Source organism: Felis catus, chromosome C1, assembly GCF_018350175.1.
Source record: "Felis catus isolate Fca126 chromosome C1, F.catus_Fca126_mat1.0, whole genome shotgun sequence".
In the NCBI taxonomy this organism is placed as follows: domain Eukaryota; kingdom Metazoa; phylum Chordata; class Mammalia; order Carnivora; family Felidae; genus Felis; species Felis catus.
The window spans coordinates 150,670,998-150,693,335 of record NC_058375.1 but is presented as its reverse complement, the minus strand read 5'-3'; the positions used below and the strand labels follow the sequence as shown (position 1 = coordinate 150,693,335).

The 22,338-nt window shown below is 34.6% G+C and overlaps 1 protein-coding gene across 2 annotated transcripts in view; it reads right to left on the bottom strand.

Annotated features, from left to right (window-relative positions):
• The window catches only part of PSMD14 (proteasome 26S subunit, non-ATPase 14), a 97,034-nt gene that overhangs the window by 66,842 nt on the left and 7,854 nt on the right, over positions 1-22,338 (bottom strand). For both annotated transcript variants that reach the window (XM_006935316.4, XM_045033869.1), the window contains exon 3: positions 20,718-20,769. In XM_006935316.4, coding sequence (XP_006935378.1) covers positions 20,718-20,765 — 48 coding nt within the window. In that variant the 5' untranslated portion in view covers positions 20,766-20,769. The remainder of the gene's footprint in view (positions 1-20,717; positions 20,770-22,338) is intronic.

The following is a 22,338-nucleotide window of genomic DNA, read 5'->3' as shown; positions in this document are numbered from 1 at the left end:
GAAGGGTCTTGCCTCAATAGTGGAAAATAATGAGCCCCAAACTAGGCACTGCTCCAAATTCACCTAATAATTTTTAAAAGCAAAACTAGAAAGAATCAAACAGATTGAAGTAACTTACTGCATTCCATAATAAATATCAAGAATATTTATGAGAATAAAAAACAGCCAGCATACAAGGCAAAATTCACAATGTTAGGCACTAGTGAAAAATGACCAGGCATGCAAAGATCAATCAATCGAAACCAATTCAGAACTGACAAAGATAATAAAATTAGCAGACAAGGATACTAAAATGTTATAATTGTTAAAAAGTGGAGACATGGAAGACATAAAACAACCCAAATAAAAGTTCCTGAGGTGAAAACTGTAATTTTATCAGTGGTAATAGGATGAAGTAGGGGTGAATTTTGAGAGGCATGGTAGTGCTTTAACCCTAGGGTGCCCATGGGTGACCAAAAGGTGAAAAAATATTAAGATAAAAAATACACTAGATGGGATAAATGGAAGATTAAATCATACACACACACACACAAATGAGTTAACTTGAAGACACAGCAATAGAAAATGAAACACAGAGACCAAAAAGATAGGAAAAAAAAATTAACAGAAGCCATAAATGAACTATAGGTCAACTACAATGAGAAAAAATATACATGTCTTTGGGATCCTTGAATGGTGGATAGGTGGTAGGAGAACAGAAAAATATTTAAAGAAGTAATCAAAATTTGTTGAAACTTGATGAAAATAATAAGCCTACAGATACAGGAATCTCAAAGAATCACAAGCACAAGAAACATGAACAACATCAACATAGAGCACACCATAACTAAAAACCAGTGATAAAGAGAAAAATCTTAAAAGTATTACAGTACAGTAAGGACAAATACAGAGATCAATAAAACAGAATTAAAATTTCAGAAATAAATCCTAACATTAGAAGTGAATAGGTCTCTGACAAAGGGACCAACACAATTCAATGGGAAGAGTTTTTTCAATGGTGCTAAGAATATTTACATGCAAAAGCATGATCCCCACCTCACAACATGCACAAAGTGGATCACAAAAATAAATTTAAGAGCTAAAATCATAAAACTCTTAGAAGAAAACTGAGGAGTAATTTTTCCCGAACTTTGGTTAGACAGTGATTTCTTGGTACAACATCAAAGGCACAAGTTATAAAAGAGAAAACTGATACACTGGACTTCAAATAAGTATGAAAAATTTTAGTGTTTCAAAAGTTACCATCAAGAAAGTGAAAAGATAACCCATGGATTCGAAGAAAATATTTGCAAACTATATAAAGGAGCATATATACATAATATATAAAGATATTTAGATCTTTAATATAAAATATATAAAATATAATATTTACAACACAATATTAAAAAGAAAAATAACTCAATTGTTTAAATGGGCAATAGACCAGCATGTAAAAAATGTTATGTCCTGGGGTGCCTGGGTGGCTCAGTCAGTTTAGCATTGATTTCAGCTCAGGTCATGACCTCAAGTTCGTGGAGCCTGCTTGGGATTCTCTCACCATTCTGTCTGCCCCTCTCCTGCTGCATGCCAAGGACTTGGGAGAGAGGGGAATGAGGAATTATTGTTTAATAAGTACAGAGTTTCTGTCTGGGAAGATAAAGAAGTTCTGGACATGGATGGTGGTGACTGTACAACAATGAAAATATGCCTAATGCCACTGAACTGTATACTTAAGAATGGTTAAAGTGGTAAATTTTATGTCATGTATATTTGAGAAAAATAGGTAAATTGTAATATGAGAAAAATAGGTAAACAGTAATATCATAGATTTAAATGTAACCATATCAATAATTAAATATAAATGACCTAAATATCTCAATTAAAAAGCCAAGATTGGGGCACCTGGGTGGCTCAGACGGTTAAGCATTCAACTTGATTTCAGCTCAGACATGATCTCAGTTCATGAATTTGAGCCCTGCATCAGGCTCTGTGCTGACAGTGCAGAGTCTACATGGGACTCTCCCTCTCTCTCTGTCCCTCCCCCACTCATTCTCTCTCTCTCTCTCAAAATAAATAAACTTAAAAAGGAAGGAAGGAAGGAAGGAAGGAAGGAAGGAAGGAAGGAAGGAAGGAAGGAAGGAACAAAGAAATAAATAAAAGAAAAAATAAAAGAAATAAAACATAAAGCCAAGATTAGCAAACTAGATTGAAGACAAACAAGACCCACCTATATGCTGCTTACAAGAAAGGTACTGAAAGTAGGTTAAATAAAGACCCAAATAAATTCACTGGAAAAAATGTACCACATTACCACTAAATAAAAAGAAAACTGGAATCTGTGTTAATAACAAACAATTTAAAGAAGTTCATTATATAATGATAAAGGGTCAATGTGATCATCTCAACAAAAGCAAAAGAAGAATCTAACAAAATCCAATATCCATTCTAGATGAAAGCTAAATAAAGTAAAACTGAAGAGCAACTTCTGTAACCTGATAAAAACCACCTATTTAAAAACACATAGCTAATACACTTGATGGTAAAAGAATGAATGCTTTCTCTGAGATCAGGAACAAGACAGGAAAGCCCACTTTTACATCTATTCACCATTTAACTGCAGGTTCCAGTCAGTTCAGCAAAAAAAAGAAATAAAAGGCATCCAGATTAGAAAGAAAGAAGTAAAATTGTTTTACAGACAACATAATCAATGAAATAAAATTACTTATTATAATAGCATCAAAAATATGAAATATAACATAAATATGATATAACATAAAAATTCTGTACATTTAACAACTACAAAAAATTGCTGAGAAAAATTTAAAACCTTAATAAAGAGATATACACTGTGCTCAAAAAAGTTTACTTCTTCAAAATAACTCTAAAGGTTTTATTTCAAATAAGCAACAGCATTGAAAATACTAAAGAAAAAAATTATAACAAAACTCATAATATGCTTCCATAATCCATATAATTTTAGGATCTACAGCTGCTTCTAAATAGTATTACCGCCTTTTTATATCCCTGTTATTCACCAATATTCCAATATACCATAAAATATTCAAATACAGTGTTATATTAACAGAGTGAGCTGCTTTAATTCAATACATTATAAGTCCTAGCCACAGCAATCAGAAGAAAAAGAAATAAAAGGCATCCAAATCAGAAAAGTTGTCACTATTTGTAGGTAACAAGATACTACATATAGAAAAACTTAAAGACTCCACCAAAAACTATTAGAATAAATTCAATAAAGCTGCAAGATACAAAATTAAAATGTTCTCTTTCTATGAACTATTAATGAACTGTCAGAGAAATTAAGAAAACAATCCCATTTACAATTGCACCATAAGAATAAAATATCTAGAGGTAGATTTAACCAAGGTGGTGAAAAACCTGTACTCTGAAAACTATAAAACACTGATGAAAGAAATTAAAGATGACACAAATAAATCGAAAGATATACCATGCTCATGGATTAGAAGAATATTGTCAAAATGTCCATACTATCCAAAGCAATCTACAGATGCAATTCAATCCCTACCAAAATACCAATGACATTTTTCACAGGACTAGAACAAATACATAATCCTAAAATTTGTAAGGAACCATAAAAACCCTGAATAGCCAAAGCAATCTTGAGAAAGAACAAAAAAGCTGGAGGTATATAATGTTCCAAATGTAAATAATACTACAAAGCTATAGTAGTCAAAGCTATATGGTACTGGCACAAAAATGGACACACATATCAATGGAACAGAATAAAGAGCCCTGAAATAAACCCATGATTATACGATCAATTAATCTACAACAAAGAAGGCAAGAAACAATGGAGAAAGAACAGTCTCTTCAATAAAAAATATTGGGAAAATTGGACAGCTACATGCAAAACAATGAAATAAGACAACTTTCTTACACCATATACAAAAATAAACTCAGAATAGATGAAAGACTTAAATGTAAGGCCGCAAACCATAAAACTAGAAGAAAACATAGGCAATAAGCTTTTGGACATCAGTCTGAGCAATATTTTTTTTTTGGATGTCTCTTCAGGCAAGGGCAACAAAAGCAAAAATAAACACATGGTACTACATCAAAACAAAAAAGCTTGTGCACAGCAACAAAAACAACAAAAAATCAAAAAACAAAAAGGCAACATACTGAATGGAAGATATTTACAAATGATATAAATGATAAGGGGATATATACCCAAAATATATAAAGAACGCACACAACTCAATATCAAAAAACAATCTAATTTAAAAATGGGCAGAGCACATGAATAGATATTTCTCCAAAGAAAACATACAGATGGCCAAGAGACACATGAAACATCACTAATCATCAGGGAAATGTAAATCAAAATCACAATGAGATATCATCTCACACCTGTCAGAATGGCTATTATGAAAAAGACAAGAAATAACAAATGTTGGCAAAGGTGTGGAGGAAAAGGAACCCTTGTGCATTGTTGGTGGGAATGTAAATTAGTGCAGCTACTATGAAAAACAGTATGGAGGTTCCCTCCGAAATTAAAAATACAACTGCCATATGATCCAGCAATTCCATCCCTTGATATGTATCTGAAGAAAACAAAAACACTAATTAAAAAAGATACATGCACCCCTATGTTCACTGCAGCATTATTTACAATAGCCAAGATATGGAATCAACCTAAGCATTCATCCACAGGTGAATGGATAAAGCTGTAGTATATATACAATGGAAAATTACTCAACCACAAAAAAGAATCAAATCTTGTCATTTGCAACAACATAGATGGACCTAGAGGGTATTATACTAAGTGAAATAAGTCAGAGAAATACATATAATCTCACTTACATGTGGAATCTAAAAACAAAACAAATGAATAAAACAAGATAGAACAGACTCTTAGATACAGAGAACAGTCTGGTGGTTGCCAAGGAAGAGGGGTGGAGGGCGAAATAGGGGAAGGAGATTAAAAGGTACAAACTTCTAGTTATAAGATAAATAATATGTGAGGAAGCAATGTATAGCACAGGGAACAGAGTTAATAACATTATGAAAACTTCATATGGTGACAGATGGCAGCTACATCACTTTGTAATGCAAAGAAATGCTAAATCACTATGTTGTACATCTGAAATTAATATAATGTTGAATGTCAACTACCAAAAAAAAAAAAAAAAAAAAATCAGTGACCCTGCTTAAATTTAACCATTGTCTGACAAAGAAGGCACTATGTAAGAGCTTGAAATGTACAATTTGCCAGCTGATATAAAAAAGTTCTAGATTAGCAAATGAAAAGTAATCTACAGATGGCTATATACAATTCAGAGAAGTCGGCTGAATAAAAGGTGGAAACTATCTGCACTTACAAACCTAAATTAGGCTAACTGAAGCCTTTTGAATGTTCTGCCATAATTCAACATTAAATACAGTCCTGAGTTGTTATGGTTTCATTATTAAAATAAGTTAACAGTAAGGCTATCATTATCTACCACTCCTAATATGGATTTCTAGCACCATTCTGGAGGTCCATTACCTAACATTACTTCTAATAATCACATAATCCTGCAAAATAAGTACTATAGTGCCTGTAGTATAAATGAGGAAGCTGGGGCTCAAAGAAGTTAACCAATGTGTGCAAAGTGATCAAGGTAAGTGGTGACACCTAAATTCAAAGCTGCCAATGTTGTAGTAAGTATCTTTTCATAAACATTAATACGAGAAACAAACTAGGGGCGCCTAGGTGGCTCAGTCGATCAAGCATCCAACTTTGGCTCAGGTCATGATCTCACCAGTTCGTGGGTTTGAGACCCATGTCAGGCTCTGTGCTGACAGCTCAGAGCCTGGAGCTTGCTTCAGATTCTGTGTCTCCTCTCTCTGTCTTTCTCCTGCTCATGCTCTGTCTCTCTCGCTCTCTCAAAAATAAATAAATACTAAAAAAAAAAAAAAAAAAAAAAAAAAAAAAAAAAAAAAGAAACAACCTAAGTGTGCATCAACAGAAGACTGGTTAAATAAGTCATGGTTCATCCATAAAAGGGGATAGCAAACAATCACTTAAAGAAAAATGAGGTAGCTTTATAGGTACTGAATATGGGAGGGGACAATATCCAGGATATACTATTAAGTATGTATATTCCCACTGTCCAATACAGTACCCACTGGCTAAATTGTAGTTATTTAAACTTAAATTATTGAGGGGCCCCTGGGTGGCTCAGTCAGTTAAGCGTCCAACTTTGGCTCAGGTCATGATCTTATCGGTTATGAGTTCAAGTCCCATATTTAGCTCTCTGCATTCAGCACAGAGCCTGCTTCAGATCCTGTCTTCCTCTCTCTCTCTGCCCCTCCCCTGCTGGTTCATTTTTTTCTCTCTCTAATAAACTTTTAAACTTAAATTATTTAAAATTAAATTTAAAAATTTAGTTCTTCAGTCATACCACCCATATTTCAAGGGCTCAACAGCCACATGTGGCTAGTGGATACCATATTGCACAGCTGCGTATAACATGTTTCTTTGTTACGGAAGGTGCTCCTTGGACAGCACTAATACAGAGTATCTCTAGAAGGACAGAAACTGCTAACAGTGGTTGTTTCTAGAGAAGATGACAGAAATGGCAAGGCACTTATTCAACTTATAAACAGTTCTAACTTCTGAACTCTGTAAGAAGTCATACTACCTATTTAAAACTACTTTGTTCAGTTCTCAAAAAAAACTCCTTGATTTATGCTGGTTAGAAGCATAAAAATCTCAGAAGTTCTGAGGCATAACAGATAAGAGATTAAGAGATAGGAAACATCTCTCCAAGATTTCCTAGAAATACTATTGACCTCTGCCTTAACGTCATTAAACATTCATCTATGCCCAATACAATTTGGGATACCAACCAAAAGATTACAGAGTTCTTATTTCAGAGGAATTAAAGGAACGGGGACAGGAAAAAAAAATAAAAAGTCAACCAAAACTTATTACAGAGCATTAAAGCTGTGGTCAAAACGCCCAGGGGAAAATTCTATTCTTTTGGGAAGGAAGGCAAAGATCACACTGTCACATCCATTTATACTGTTGTTTAAGGCTCTACATAGGAACACCTAAAAGCAAGTCATTCAGTTCCACTCTGAAATCATTTTTTCCTTCAAATGTCATAGTTACTTAATTGCCATATGCCTCAAAAATGGAAACCTGTTGCTTAATCAATGCTATTTATGAACTCCTGGACATTTTTGCCTAGGAGGGGGAAGAAAAGCCAAACCTAAGAATAAAAAGGGCACAGTGGTTAGGTAATCCAAAATAACAAACAACAAAACATTTGAATTGATACTTTTTTCTCACTGGGACAAAGTCCACTCAGAGAGGTTGAAGGGACTGAGGATGATATTAACATATGAAAACAAACCCTGGAAGAAAAATGAATAGAACAAGACCCCAGACATCTGTTTTCCTGCATATGGATACCGTATTGTCATTTTCTCTAGTCTCTCTAGGCCATTCAGATCTAGTCTAGTTCCAGAATGTGGGCTTTCATCGTTGCCTACTGCCTTTCTCAGGGAGTTTAGACAGATCAGAGATCTGTGCCAAGGCAGAGAGAAAGCCAGGCTGGTGTCCACAAAATGACAAAGGCATGAATATGTCCCTACACAAATTGAGGACCAGAGAGGGACTCCATAATCTAACCATATCCACAAGCATTCGAAGAAGTCAACTTACTAAGGAAAACATCCTATAAAATATAAGACCAAGCAGGCACCTGGGTGGCTCAATTGGTTAAGTGTCTGACATCGGCTCATGTCATGATCTCATAGTTTGTGGGTTCAAGCCCTGCATCGGGCTCTGTGCTGGCAGCTCAGAGCCTGGAACCTGCTTTGGATTCTGTGTCTCCCTCTCTATCTGTTCCTCCCCTGCTCGCACTTTCTCTCTCTCTCAAAAACAAAGATTAAAAAAATTTTTTTAAATTATAAGACCAAGCAAGGAAGATATGGCACAGTGAGAAAAAAACATATGACAATTATTCCAGAAATCTATATTTCCAAATTACTAAACAAATCTTAAAATGTAATAATTACCAGTAAGTAATTTAAATCCTAAAAAATATACAAGACAGATGTTCAATTCATTCCATACAACTGCTACATGTAGAAATCTCAACACTTAAGTGGCCTCAGACTACTCTACATTTATTTAAGGGACGGAGACATTTGAAAATGAATGTATGTTACCAGGAAAGTACAAAGAAACTTGCCAGTGTGTGCCAGCTTCATGGCCCATGGGCAATGGGCATCGCCTGCTTGTGCCAGTCAGATCTCCAACCAACGTTACTGTGCAGGCCATTAAAGAAGCTGTTAATACTCTGGTTTAAAAACCAATCTCAGCACAGGGCAGAGCAGCAGATTAAGCAGAACTTTACATCAGTGGCAGGTCTCCCAAGTTCTCTTGATGCCACAGAATTCATAAGTGGGATCAGTATGTTCTAAAAAAACATGGTACTGCAAAAGGAAAAAAAAGGTTCCACAGCATCAAGCAGTGTAATACTTGAAACCTCATCATCAAAGTGACAGTTTTCAAGTGCCATTTATGATGCCCTAGTCTGGAAACATCCCAGCTAACCCATCTGATCAAAAATTTCACAGATGGAAGCACTTGATGGCTAATTGGCAAGTCTATTATTCAAATAAAACAGCTCTCTGTACCTCTTCTTTCATTATTACAAGTCAAGGTACAACAAGACTGGTCATTCAAATTCGCTTAGTAAAGAGCGTCTTTCCAAAAGTAATTTTTTTAATATAACAACTTTATTTTGGCAGTCAATTTAGAGCACTAATCAATTTCTGAATAGTAAGGAAAATGTTTTATAAACTAAAAGGAGAAAGGAACATAAACCTTCTTTAAAAAGTTGTCCTATTTGTATACTCTGCTTTTGCCAATATATCAAGGTATACATTATCATAGGGAATAAAATGAAATAAGCAGTCAATCCCTAAATATTCTTAAAACATGAAATTGATATTACATGCCACAATAAAGAAAAATCCTCTCAAATATTTTAGGTTTCCTAAAAATTTAAAAAGCAAGCATCTTACTCTTCACCTACATTTTGCAATAAAAATTTCCAGACTAATTAAGATTTTTTAATTTATGAAGCAAGTAGCCAATGACAACACTACAAGATTATCTACCTGATATAGATGTTGTTGATATAGAATAGACTTTGGCATCAGACTTGTGTTCCAAGTCTAACTTCACTTCTTAGTTCTGTGACTCAACCCTATAATACAGGAATAATTATCCCTATTCATATAGGATTGTTATGAGGATTAAATGAGGAGACTAAGTACATAGAACAGCTCACATCAAAACATGGGAAGCATTCGGCATTTGTCCATATTCGGTATAAGACCACTTCTATAAATTCTAGGGGAATCCTGATAACTGTAAAAATATGTGGTTTCTCTTTATGGATCCATACACTTGCCCTAGACCCCACTGACAATTACATTCCCTCTTTGGAGTATTTGGCTATCTCCCTATATTGCTACAATTTTCACAGCCCTCAAGGAAACCCCTAAGGAAGAGCCTTGTTGAAAGACTGAACTATAAAATGTTCAAAGATCTCATTTAGTCTATAACACAGGAAGTAGGGGAGTGCCTATGTGGCTCAGTAGGTTGAGCATCCATCCAACTGTTGATTTTGGCTCAGGTCACGATCCCAGGGTTGTAGGATCAAGCCCTGCTCAGTGTGGAGCCTGCTTAATATTCTCTCTCTCTCTCTCTCTCTCTCTCTCTCTCTCTCTCCTGCCCCCTTCCCCATTTCACGTTCTCTCTCACTCTCTCTAAAATAAAAAATTAAAAATTAAAAAAATTTAAATAGAAATCAGAGGGTAAAATGGGAAGGAAATAATAGCCTGAAACTGTGGAACCAGGTGCAAATTAAAGTAAAATCAAAATGGTCTCCCCACACTGATATGGCTATTTAAAGATAACAAAAATATATTCTACTAGGTAATGAAATAAGCAGTTTCCATGAAGTAAAAGAACACCTTTTCTATAAAACATTAGAGGGTGCCTTACCAAAACTAGATTTTGTTAGTTTATCTACTTTTGATTGGCATTTTGCTTTCAATTAATTACTTAGGCTCTGGTGTTTAGAATGCTAGAGAACAAAGAACTAATTAACAGAGAGCTACCATAGGCAGGTAAGAATGTATTTGGGTGAAAAGAGGGAAAATGTACACAGGAGTAAGAGAAAAGTGTAACTATCAAAATCATTAATTTATTCTTTATTGTCCCTAAGCCTTCCCATTGTGCTCAACATAGGCATTCAGTGTCCCGGCAGGAAGAGCCTGTGAAACCACCAGCAGTGTGAAGAGCAGCGCTGGGAAGCTGCCTGAGGGAGACTATTGCCCTGCTCTGGTGGCATATGCTTCCCCGGCACTCAACCCAGATAACATCCCACAAAGAACCACCTTGAATGTGTTGTGGGAGAGAACACTAACCATATCTGTCCAGATTTTAAATGAGTATTAGTATTTTATCTAGAGAACTGTCCAAATGGTAATATGATCTGAAAAGTTACAAGTTACATCACAAAAGTTTAAAACTGGAAACCCAAAGATCAGTGCTCCAAATGAGCAAGACGGCCAATAAATCAAATATGCAAAACAATGTTGAGGGTAGGGAAGAAAACGACATACACCAGATTTTCAAGATCGTAACATCCCACACATTTGGCATATTGAGATTACGTTGCAATATCGTAGTTTCCTATATTAAACAGGGGTATCTTCTCTTATTTCTCATCCCATATACTTTTTCTACCAAAAATGGTATCAAATGTCTTGGTCCGTCATATATTTGACTTCAAATTTAAAATTTTAATGTTTCATTTTTCCTAATTCTGATGCTCTATTTCATCAGAATGTAAGTTTGGAAGATAATCTCACTGTAATTGAAAATAACTGCTCCCCGGGCCACCTGGGTGGCTCAGTCGGTTTGAGCATCCAACTCTTGATTTCGGCTAAGGTCATCATCTCACGGTTGTGGGGTTCAAGCCCCACATCGGGCTCTGTGCTGACAGTGTGAAGCCTGCCTAGGATTCTCTCTCTCTGCCCCTCCCCGCTCGCACTGTCTCCTATCTCTCTCAAAATAAATAAATAAACTTAAAAAAATGGAAAAAAAAATTTTAATTAAAAGAAAAAGAAAAAAGAAAGAAGAAAATAACTGCTCCCCTTAAAGAACTCAAACAAAACCATTTATGGTAATTTCACATCAAATTAGAAGTTTAACATTCACAATTGTCAAAGATCTTTCCCCCTTGAAAGACCACTCACTAGAAAGTTCAAACAAGATGACAGAGAGTAACCACAATGCACCCGCCAGGAATTTGTTTTCCTTTTACTTGAGAACTCTCAAGAGTAGATTTGAGACCTCTCAAGAGCACCACATTTTTCATGGGGCTTAATATCTATTCAGCAGAATTACATTACAATGACAACTAGAAAGAGTATGCTCTAATTAGCTTGCTATTGACCTGACCTTTCCTAATTTTCTACAGTAGAAACACCAGCTCAAGTACATGAATAATTAGGAACTATACTTTAAAAATAATAGAATTATTACCTGGCAAGCACAGCAAATGAAAATAAAGGCATATTATATTTTTGCTTTGTTTCTAAAGCAAAATCACTATTTATTTGTAGTTAAGCAAAGAAAACAAATACAATTTCTTGACCCTTCCCTACTTCTTAATAGGCAGAAAAATGGCCAAATTAATCTACCAATGTTTAGAAGGGCTCTTTGTAAGTGTTCAGAGGATCACCTAAGGATAGAATACTCAAATCAAAGAAAAAAAAAGGTAACCAGAAGCATCCATCAGTATATAAAAGTTGTCAAAACAAGCTAAAGAGCTCAAGGAACATATAAAAAGAAGCCTTTTATGAAAATCTGTAATTTATCTTAAAATAGTGCTGTAGTAGCCTTTTTGTCTCTGCTTCCATTCTTGCCATCTTACCTCTCCTCTCCAGAGTACCCAGGTTTTTAAAAAATGTTTCAAGCATTAACTCCTTTGCTGAAAAATCTCTAATGATTTCCCAACTCAGTTGGAAAAGCATCTTCTACAAGGCCCTACATAGTCTAGCCTTTGGCAACCTCTCTAGATTTATATGGAATGCCTAAGCAAGGCATGAAAAAGAAGTACTGAAAAATAAATTAAGATGCATTTCTGGTTTTGTTTTACTTGGTGACTTTTTAAAAAAAGTACTAAAGGAGGGGTGCCTGGGTGGCTCAGTCAGTTAAGCGTCCGACTTCGGCTCAGGTCATGATCTCACAGTTTGTGGGTCCAAGCCTCGAGTCAGGCTCTGTGCTGACAGCTCGGAGCCTGGTGCCTGCTTTGGATTCTGTGTCTCCCTCTCTCTCTCAAAAATAAATCAGCATTTAAAGAAGTACAAGAAAATGTTATTTAACGTCATTTAGTGGTACTCACTGACTTGTTCTTTTGCTTATTTTTTGTTTGTTCATTTGTCTATTAAGAAGAGAGAACAGAGGCACCTGGGTGGCTCAGTCGGTTAAGTTTCTGACTTTTGGTTTCTGCTCAGGTCATGACTGATCTCACAGTTCGTGAGATCGAGCCCCACATCGGGCTCTTCTGCACTGTCAGAGCTTGGGATTCTCTCCCTCTCTCTGGCTCTCCTCCACTTTCACTTGTGCTCTCTCTCTCAAAACAAACAAATAACTTTAAAAATTAAAAAAATAAAAGTAAAAATAAAAAACAGTATATATGAAGTAAAAGTTCCTTTTACCTCCCTCCCTTCTCATGAATTTGTGTTGCTTTATCTAGGCCTAAGGTAGTTGCTAGCTACATGTAACAATAAATTTAATTAAAATTAAAAATTCAGATCACACTGGGCATACTTCATGGACTGAACAGCTACACGAGGCTACTAAATTTAAATTAATTGAAATTAAAATTAAGTAAAATTTAAAATTCAGTTCTTCAGTTGTTCTACTCACATTTCAAGTGCTTAACAGCCAAATACGGCTAGTGGCTATTGTACTAGAGTCCATATAGAATATTTCCATCATTGCAGAAAGCTCTACTCGATAGTGTTGCTGTAGAATTTGTTATACTTTTACTTAAGTTACGTACCCTTTAAAAAAGTATTGTGTTTTCAATTAACATTAATGCTTTCATATTGTATATGTCTCTACAACCTGACTTTTTCCCTTAATATGTTTATAAGTCTAAGAATCTAGTCCATTTTAACTGGAGTATAATAATTCCATTCCATTATATTCCAGTAACACATTTTCCCACAGACAGAAATTTAGGTGTTTTGCAATTTTTCAATAATCTAAACAATGTCACAATAAATATCCTTAAACATGTGTCCTGACACACGTGTGTGAGAATTTCTCTAAAGTGAATAAATGGAATTGCTGAGTCACAGAAGTCAGGGCATTTTCAATTTTACTACATACCCGTCAAATTAATTTCCAAAGTGACTTCAAGCATTTACACTCCATACACAGTGTGTTCATTCAATGTATATTTATGGTTCTCTATTTGCCACGTAATGTTCTAAAACACTGATATACAATCCTTAACCAATTCCCACACCCATACTGCACACCCACACCTAACCAAAGGGAAAAAACTTACGTGAAAATCTTTGCTTTCCAAAATCTTAACACTTAACAGACTTTTGTTTTTAAAAAACTCTAATACTTGTTCTAATTTTCATTTCTGTGATGTACAGTGAAGCTGAGTATCTTTTCCTACTTGCTGGCAGTTCTTGTTCTACAAATTGCCATTACATGTTCTTTCTTCTGAGGTTGTCTTTTATTGTCTTACTGATTTATGGTTCTGCTAAATGTGTTGCAGACAAATGTGTTACAAACATCTTCTCTATCCCTTGTCTTTTAAGTTTGTTTCTACAGTCTTTGTTGGGGCAAGAGATAGTAATGTACTGAAGCAGTCAAATTAGCAACCTTATGAGTTTTGCTTTCCTATTCTGAGGTCATAAAGGCAAAATTTTCTTCTAAAAAATTTTATGGGGTCTATCTACTGTGTGACTGACACGTTAGTTTATTTAATCCTTTTAAGAAACATCTACGGTAGGTATTAATCTCATTATAAAAATACAGTAATTGAAAATTTTATTGTGGTAAAAAACACACAACACAAAATTTATCATTTAAACATTTTTAAGTATACAGTTCAATGGCTTTAAGTACATTCACACATTCACATTATTGTGCCACCAACACCACTATCCATCTCCAGAATTTTTTCATCTTCCCAAATTGAAACCCTGTACCCATTAAACACTAACAACCACATCATTAGGTCTCCCAACCCCTTACAACAACCACTCTACCTTCTGTCTCAGTGAATTTGACTAGTACTTCATATAAGCAGAATCACTCAGTATTTGTCCTTTTGTGACTGGCTTATTTCACCTAGCATCATGTCTTCAAGGTTTATCCATGTTGAATTTGGTATGTCAGATTTTTCCTTCCTTTTTAAGGCTGAATAATATTCCATAGCATGTACATATCACATTTTGTTTATCTACTCATCTATCAGTAAGATACAAGTTGTTTCCACCTTTTGGCCACTGTGAATAATGCTATGACCATCGGTGTACAAAAATCTTTGAGTCCCAGCTTTCAATTCTTTGGGATATATAAGCAGAAATAGAATTACTGTGTCATATGGTAATGCTACATTTAATTTTTTGAGGAACCACCGTACTGTTTTCCACAGAGGTAACATAATTTTATATTCCTACCAGTAATGCACAGGGTTCCAAATTATCTACATCCCAATCAACAATTGTGATTTTCTAGTTGTGTTTATTCTTTTTGCTGTTGTTGTTGTTGTTTTGTTTTGGGATAACAGCCATCCTAATTGGTGTGTCTTCCAAACTTATAAAGTTTGATTTTCATAGTCATGTCTTCAATCCATGTGCTATACATCTTTGTATATAGAATAAAGTAGGAATCTACTATTAGTTTTCCCCCAATATAGAAAGCCACTTGTTCCAGCATCATTTAATGAACAGGCCTCTCCTTCCTAATTTTTAGTACAAATTCTATCACAAATCAAGTTCCTATATATGCATAATTCTACTTCTGGACTTCTTAATTGATTGCACTGATCTATCTACATACCAATATTATACTACTTGAGGCATATGATATTAAAATATATTTTGATTTTTGATAGAGCAAGTTTCCTTTTCCTTTCTAACAATTTCTTTGCTATTTTTGGATTATTTTTTTCCTATATGAATTTCATACTTTTTAAAATGTTTATTTTTGAGAGATAAAGAGCACCCTTGGGGGGTGGGGAGGGGGAAACAGAGGGGGAGACAGAGGATCCAAAGCAGGCTCTGTGCTGACAGCAGAGGGCCCAATGCAGAGCTCGAACCCATGAACCACGAGATCATGACCTGAACAGAAGCCGGACGCTTAACCAGCTGCACCACCCAGGTACCCCACCTATATGAATTTTAGAATCAGTTTTCTAATTCCATGAAAATGCTGGTTGATATTTTTACTGGAACTGCACTGGATTTATGATTAAATTGGAAAACTGGCATCTGATATTAAAACTCCTTATCTATGAAAATGGTATTATTTCTTCATTTATTCCAAGTATTTTTTCCCATTACTATGTTAAGTTAATCCTTTCTATAAAACATTAGACCAAAATTCAAAAGACAAACAACTGAACAAACATTTCTACTCAAAGACCCATGGAAACAGAAAACTCGTTATTAGTTATGTATACAAAAGCCATACACTGCATGGATTTGAGAGTTATAACAAATACACTAGAACACATCCAATTCAGGAACTTATTTTGTTTAAATCACGCTACCCGAAATACTCCTTCAAAATTCAGCTTACATCTCACCACTTTCAGAAAGCCTCCTCTGATCATTCATCTATAGTATTGTCCATTGTTTTTGCATCTGGAAATCACTAAGGGCCTGTATCAGAAAAGATACCAACTGATAACTTACTTATAGGCAACACAGGTCTGCATACGTGCTTAGTTTGGCCTACATCATGTTTCTTAAAACAAAAACCAGAGACCAAAATAATTAGGACATTTCACACAAAAGTCCAGGATTTCTGACTTGCAGGTTTTTCATTCCCTCTCAGGGACCCAGCTAACAAAGATCTCCATGCTTCCTTGATTACCAGGACAGGCAAATCATACTTAAAGCTTCCACATAAAAGTGACCTATTAATTTCCAACTCACATTCCATTGGTCAAAGCAAAATCACGTTCAGGCTAACTTAAAAAATGATGGAGAAGTAAAATCCTACTATGTGCCTGAAAGGTTAAAAGTCAGAAGTATTTCATATGATTGAGGACTCTGACTTCAATCTCTTCCTTTCTATCTATTCTGCAAACTACCACTAGAATTACTTTTCAAGAATACAGATTGAATTACCTTGTAATTCTGCTACAAAAAAAAAAAAAAAGTTTATCAACTATAATGCCTATGGGGAGAAAAAGCAAGAATCAACAGGAATGGCATTCAACCCTTTCACAATCTACTCCAAATTCATTTACCAGATTCTTTCCTCATTGTTTTCCCTTACATCACTTATTCTCCAACATTTTGAATATGTGTTGCCATATGCTCATTCCAAAGTTTAGTTCAAACATCATCTTCTCAATTCAGTCTTATTTACCTTTATTGTGTAAAAAGTTAGAAACCCCACATCCACTCTACTTACAAATCATACTGTTTTTAATAAGCACCAGTATCCACTCAAAGTAGTTAATATGTGCCAAGCACTTAAACATAATTGCTATACGTCTACTAAAATGTAAGATACCTAGGTTAAGTAACAATGTTCTTAGAAAATCAATATACTGGCCTAACAATTTCAAATACAAGCCAACAGATGCTACCGACACTTTACTTAAGAATTCATTTACTTTTGGGGTGCCTGGGTGGCTCAGCTGGTTAAGCATCCCACTCTTCATTTTGGCTCAGGTCATGATCTCATGGTTTGAGTGTTCAAGCCCCACATCAGGCTCTGCACTGACGGTGCGGAGCCTGCTTGGGATTCTCTGTCTCTGTCTCTGTCTCTGTCTCTGTCTCTGTCTCTGTCTCTCTCTCTCCCCCAAAATAAATAAATAATAAAAGAAAAAAAAAGAATTCATTTACTTTTAAGCTTGAGAAGATTAAAATCTGAAAAGACTGCCCTGTTTCTAAAGCTAAAATAGACCCAAAGACTTAAACTAAAACTTTAAGAGACTGGAGATTATGCTTTAGCTATACCTATCTCTTGAGTTTTGTCCTCACAGCTTGCAGAAAGGTTAGTAGTCAAGACCTAAGTTGGGATAGTTATAAAGACAATCAAGTAGCCAAATTTACAACAGTACATGCATTTAATAAATCATCTCATGTCTTACAGTAATTTCATGTTTGTAAGCACGTTAGCAAATAAAAAAAATACATTTGAAATTTAAAGCCACTAGTTTACAAATTTTAATAGTTCTAATAAAACATCTGCTTGTTTCTACTTCAAATTACTGATAGGTTTATATAGGAGACTGTGGATAGATTTAATGATGTTAGCCTATCACTGTTCAAGTATTAACATTTAAAAATGTAATATTTAGGGGCGCCTGGGTGGCTCAGTCGGTTAAGCGTCTGACTTCGGCTCAGGTCATGATCTCACAGTTCGTGGGTTCGAGCCCCGCATTGGGCTCTGTGCTGACAGCCCAGAGCCTGGAGCCTGTTTCAGATTCTGTGTCTCCCTCTCTCTCTGCCCCTCCCCTGTTCACGCTCTGTCTCTGTCTCAAGAATAAATAAACACTTAAAAAAAAGTTTTTTTTTAATGTAATATTAAAAAAAAAAAATAAAGCTTCTAGTTGTTTTGTAGGTATGGACACAATAATGAAGAACTAGGAAAAAGTACCAAGGTAAAGTTTTAATAAAGACATTGTGAACAGTTTTAAAATAATGAAGCCCAGTGAAAAGGGAACTAAAGTAGGCCAACAGATTTGGCAATTTGAGCAATTCCAAAACAGTAATGCAAGAGGCCAGTATATAACCTCACAAGAGTCGGTAAAGGTAAGGAAGTAGAATCTTTGAGTATAAGCTGTTGCTTTAGAAATTTTAGAAATAAATGTAAGAAAAGGCTTAATGGCAGAATGGAGTCAAGTTTTGTTGTTTCTGGATACAGAAGACAAACATTTCTGTAGGCAGAGAAAGGGGTCAATTGAAAAGAGCAAAGTTTCAAGAGAGGATGGGATCAGAGAATAAGTGGAAAGATTAGCCACAGAGAAAAGAAAATCACTTAATTTCAGAGACAGTTAAGAGTTGTTAAGATGAAGAACTCTGTTCTGTTCGTAGTCTCATGTTTTAAAAGGGGCATCTGCAAACTTACCAGCAAGTATTCTGCCCCTATTTATAACGACATTATGACTTTTCTGTTAAATAGTAAGAAAGTAACATTCCCCATTTATTTTTGGAGGGATAAAGCAGCTTATGTCTCCTTTTTCACTTTTATTGGCTACTATCCATTATTGAATGGAAAGAGTAGTTATTACCAATCCAAATATCTTTGTCTTTATTAAAAATAAACAATACACAACATTTTATTCCTGTTTATTGAAAAGTAACACACATTTGTTATGATAACATTATTTGTTATAACACTTGTTGCAAAAGTAACACTTAGGTATTTGTCAAATAAGTCTAGAACAAGAGTAAAATAAAATGTTAAGAAAAAAATTAATCATTGCACACTAGTATTAGATAAAGGAGATATCACAGAAATTAGCACTCCACAAATTCTCCCTTAAGAGTTTGTCATCTAACTGGGAAGATGAAACACATACATGAAGTAACAGATTCTCAAACAACATTTTTAAGTTCAAAAAAGAATACAGAGGACACATGAGGCGATTAAGTATCAGAAACCAAGGAGAAGTTATTGAACCAAACTTAAGTTTTTCACTTACTGCAAAGGTTTGCAGTGGTCACTGAGATACAATATAGCTCAATCTGTGGTCAATAAAACCTTATTTCACGTCCAGAAAATTTCCCCAGCATGGATTTGGATTTCCAGCATGGATATATAATTTATTGCATCTAATGCTTAAGAAAAATTACTTTGGTATTTAAATTTGCTGCAACTTCTACTAAGGCAAAAAAAGAAAAAGAATTCTACTAAGGCAATTACCATTGCCTACATTTTGCAGGTAAAACTGCAGTACCTACATACTACCTCAGCTCACTTCTGACACTTTCATATGCCTTAATGTTGTTATTGCTCATTTCAGAATACATTAGGGAATTCTAGAAGTTATCTAGAATGCTTATAAAAGTATGGACACAGCTTTGGAAGGGTCAAATTCAGAGAGGCTCAGTCCTCTTAGAATGGATTACACAGCTCTTACAAAAATGAAGAATCATAAAGAAACATGCTGACAGTAAATGAACCTGAGAAATATTCAACACTAATAAAAGTAAAAACAGCTGCTGTCTACACAAGGATGCAATACAGAATCACAAAATGATTCCAGTTTTCTAACAGGAGAAAGTTTATTAGTAGAAGCCATAATAGATCTACTCAAGGAATTTGGGTAAAAGTGCCTCCACACTGAAAATACCATGAAATCCCAAACAAAACTTTCTTTCACCAAATACAGACTACTTTAAATGAAGGAAGACAAACTCACTGCCAGTGATAGGGAAATGAGGGAAAGCTGGCAACTAAAAAAAAGGGTTATAAAAATATTCTCGGGTCTACAAACCAGCCCCAACAGAAGGCAAAAATAATAATAACAATAATAATAATAAATAAAAATAATAAAAAAAAATATTCCCAGGGGTGCCTGGCTGGCTCAGTCAGAAGAGCATGCAAGTCTTGATCTCAGGGTTGTGGGTTCAAGCCCCACACTGGGTGTAGAGATTACTAAGAAAATAAATAAACTTTAGGAAAAAAAAATTCCCAAAAGTTGGTCATTAAACAACATATTACATAAAAGTCTCAGGAAAAGAACAACACATAGTTATCACTTTTGTGAATGGAGGACTGGAAAGATAATCAGTGCAGAACTCAAAAAATGGCAAAAGTTTCTTCTTCAGCTAAAAGCAGAATAAATACTTTGAGACAAAAAAAAAAATCTATCTACAGATTGTTTGCCCAACAGCATGAAGGTAAATATAGTATTAAAAGTGAAAACAAATTTAGTTTTAATAGGAATGTAAGAAACCGTATATACCAAATTTAAAAAACAAGAGATATTACATATTAATTCACCCATGTATCATAACTACTATAAGGAATCCATCAGTTTTAAAATTGTACATACAAACATTCTATGGGTCAGTTTTCTCAATGTTGCCAAGAGGATGCCATGTTTACTTTTTCATGTGCTACTTCTAAAATCTACATTGTAAACCCAGAAATAAGATATTTTGAGTCCTTTTTTTTTTTTTTTTACTAAAAGGCAAGATTGACAATTCTCACATACACTCAAATTTTAAATTAAAAAGTAGAAAATTCTTATTCCTAGGAGAAAATAATTAAGATAATAGAAAATGTTCTCCACATGTTATTTACTGTTGCAATACAACAACCAGCAATAAGGTAAGCTTCTTACCATAAGGTTATCTGTGAGACAATTTCTTGGGAATGATTTCTTTCTCTTTGGGTAACTAGAGAAAGACATGTAGTTTACACACACAAAAAATACTAAAGGTCTATATATACTAACCTGGCCCAGTCCAGGCATACCTCCTCCAAGTCTAAGAAGTCTGTCCATATTTCTAGGAAACAGAAACAAAGGAAAACGTTCCTAAGCACAAAAGTGTTTACTCAATTGCTATCTATATAATTCACCTTCAGTCACTCAGTATGTCAAAAATATTGGTGGTAATTACAACACAACATCAGACTTCCTGTTAATTAACACCACATATTAATTCAAGAAGCTGTCTTCCATGCTAATTAACAGACCTTACTTTACTGCTTTGGTTTTGGGTTATCCCCGATTTTAAAGACAAGCAATCTTAGCATACTTTCAAAACTTTGCTATCATTAAGTTAATTATATTTTCTCATTGTTATCTAATAAAGTACCCGAATGAGGAAAAAGTGCCTGAAATGCTTATCATATGTATGATTGAATTTCCTTCAATTTGTCCAGAGTATACAAATAAAAATCCTCACTTTTAAATTAAATTTTAACATCCTCATTAGTAAGTTCTGTGCTAATTAACTTACAGCTTGTCAGTTATCATCAAAACTACATGTGAAAGACATTGTGAGCAGATTATGGATCTCTGAATTAGCATCAAAGCCTTTTTTAAAATGAACTCATTATACTAAAAGAAATATTATAAAGTAAACATTAAATGCATGAAGATAGTGTTCTAGAACCTACGCAGACATTTTGCATTATTTCAGATGTTGTGTAGACATATACCTTTTTCACTGAGGAAATTCAACTGCTGTCTCAACTATAATTTTAGAGTTAATCAATACAAAGATTAATTTTATCAATCTAGAATAACTATAGAAGACATTCTTATAAGCTTGAAAAACTCAGAAGAAATCAAAGAAATAGCAAGAGTACCAATATGGCCTCAAATGAAAAAAAAGAGTAACCAAATGATAAAAAATTAATATCAGTACAGCTAAATGTTGTTAAATGTTAAACAAGGCAATGAAGCACTTCTTCTACTTGAAAATCACTAGTGCCTTAAAATTTCCTTTTCTTTCTAAATATATGCTTTAGTGGGGCGCCTGGGTGGCTCAGTCGGTTAAGCGTCTGACTTCAACTCAGGTCACGATCTCGCGGTCCAGGAGTTCGAGCCCCGTGTCGGGCTCTGGGCTGATGGCTTGGAGCCTGGAGCCTGCTTCAAATTCTGTCTCCCTCTCTCTCTGCCCCTCCCCTGTTCACGCTCTGTCTCTCTCTGTCTCAAAAATAAATAAACGTTAAAAAAAATTTTTGTTTAATAAAAAAAATTAAAAAAAATAAATGTATGCTTTAGAAAATGGTATTACAATTTATATTCTATATTAAATGCTAACAAATTAGTCATCTGTTCATGTTATTTTACTAGTTAGAACTGCTATACAAACTAAAACTTAATAATATACTCAAGATCATTACAGCCTAATCATTTTTGCTGAATCGTGCTAACAATTTACTTCTATATTTAACAATGTTAATACTCTAAACTTTACTCAAGTCCACATATAGGAAACTTGCACAAATGATATAGGCATGGAATCTTCACAAAGTGAATACTCTCCCATAACCACCACCTAGATAAAGAAACAACATTATCAGCACCTAAAAACACCTGTCATGCCCCTTTTTCCAGTCCCTAC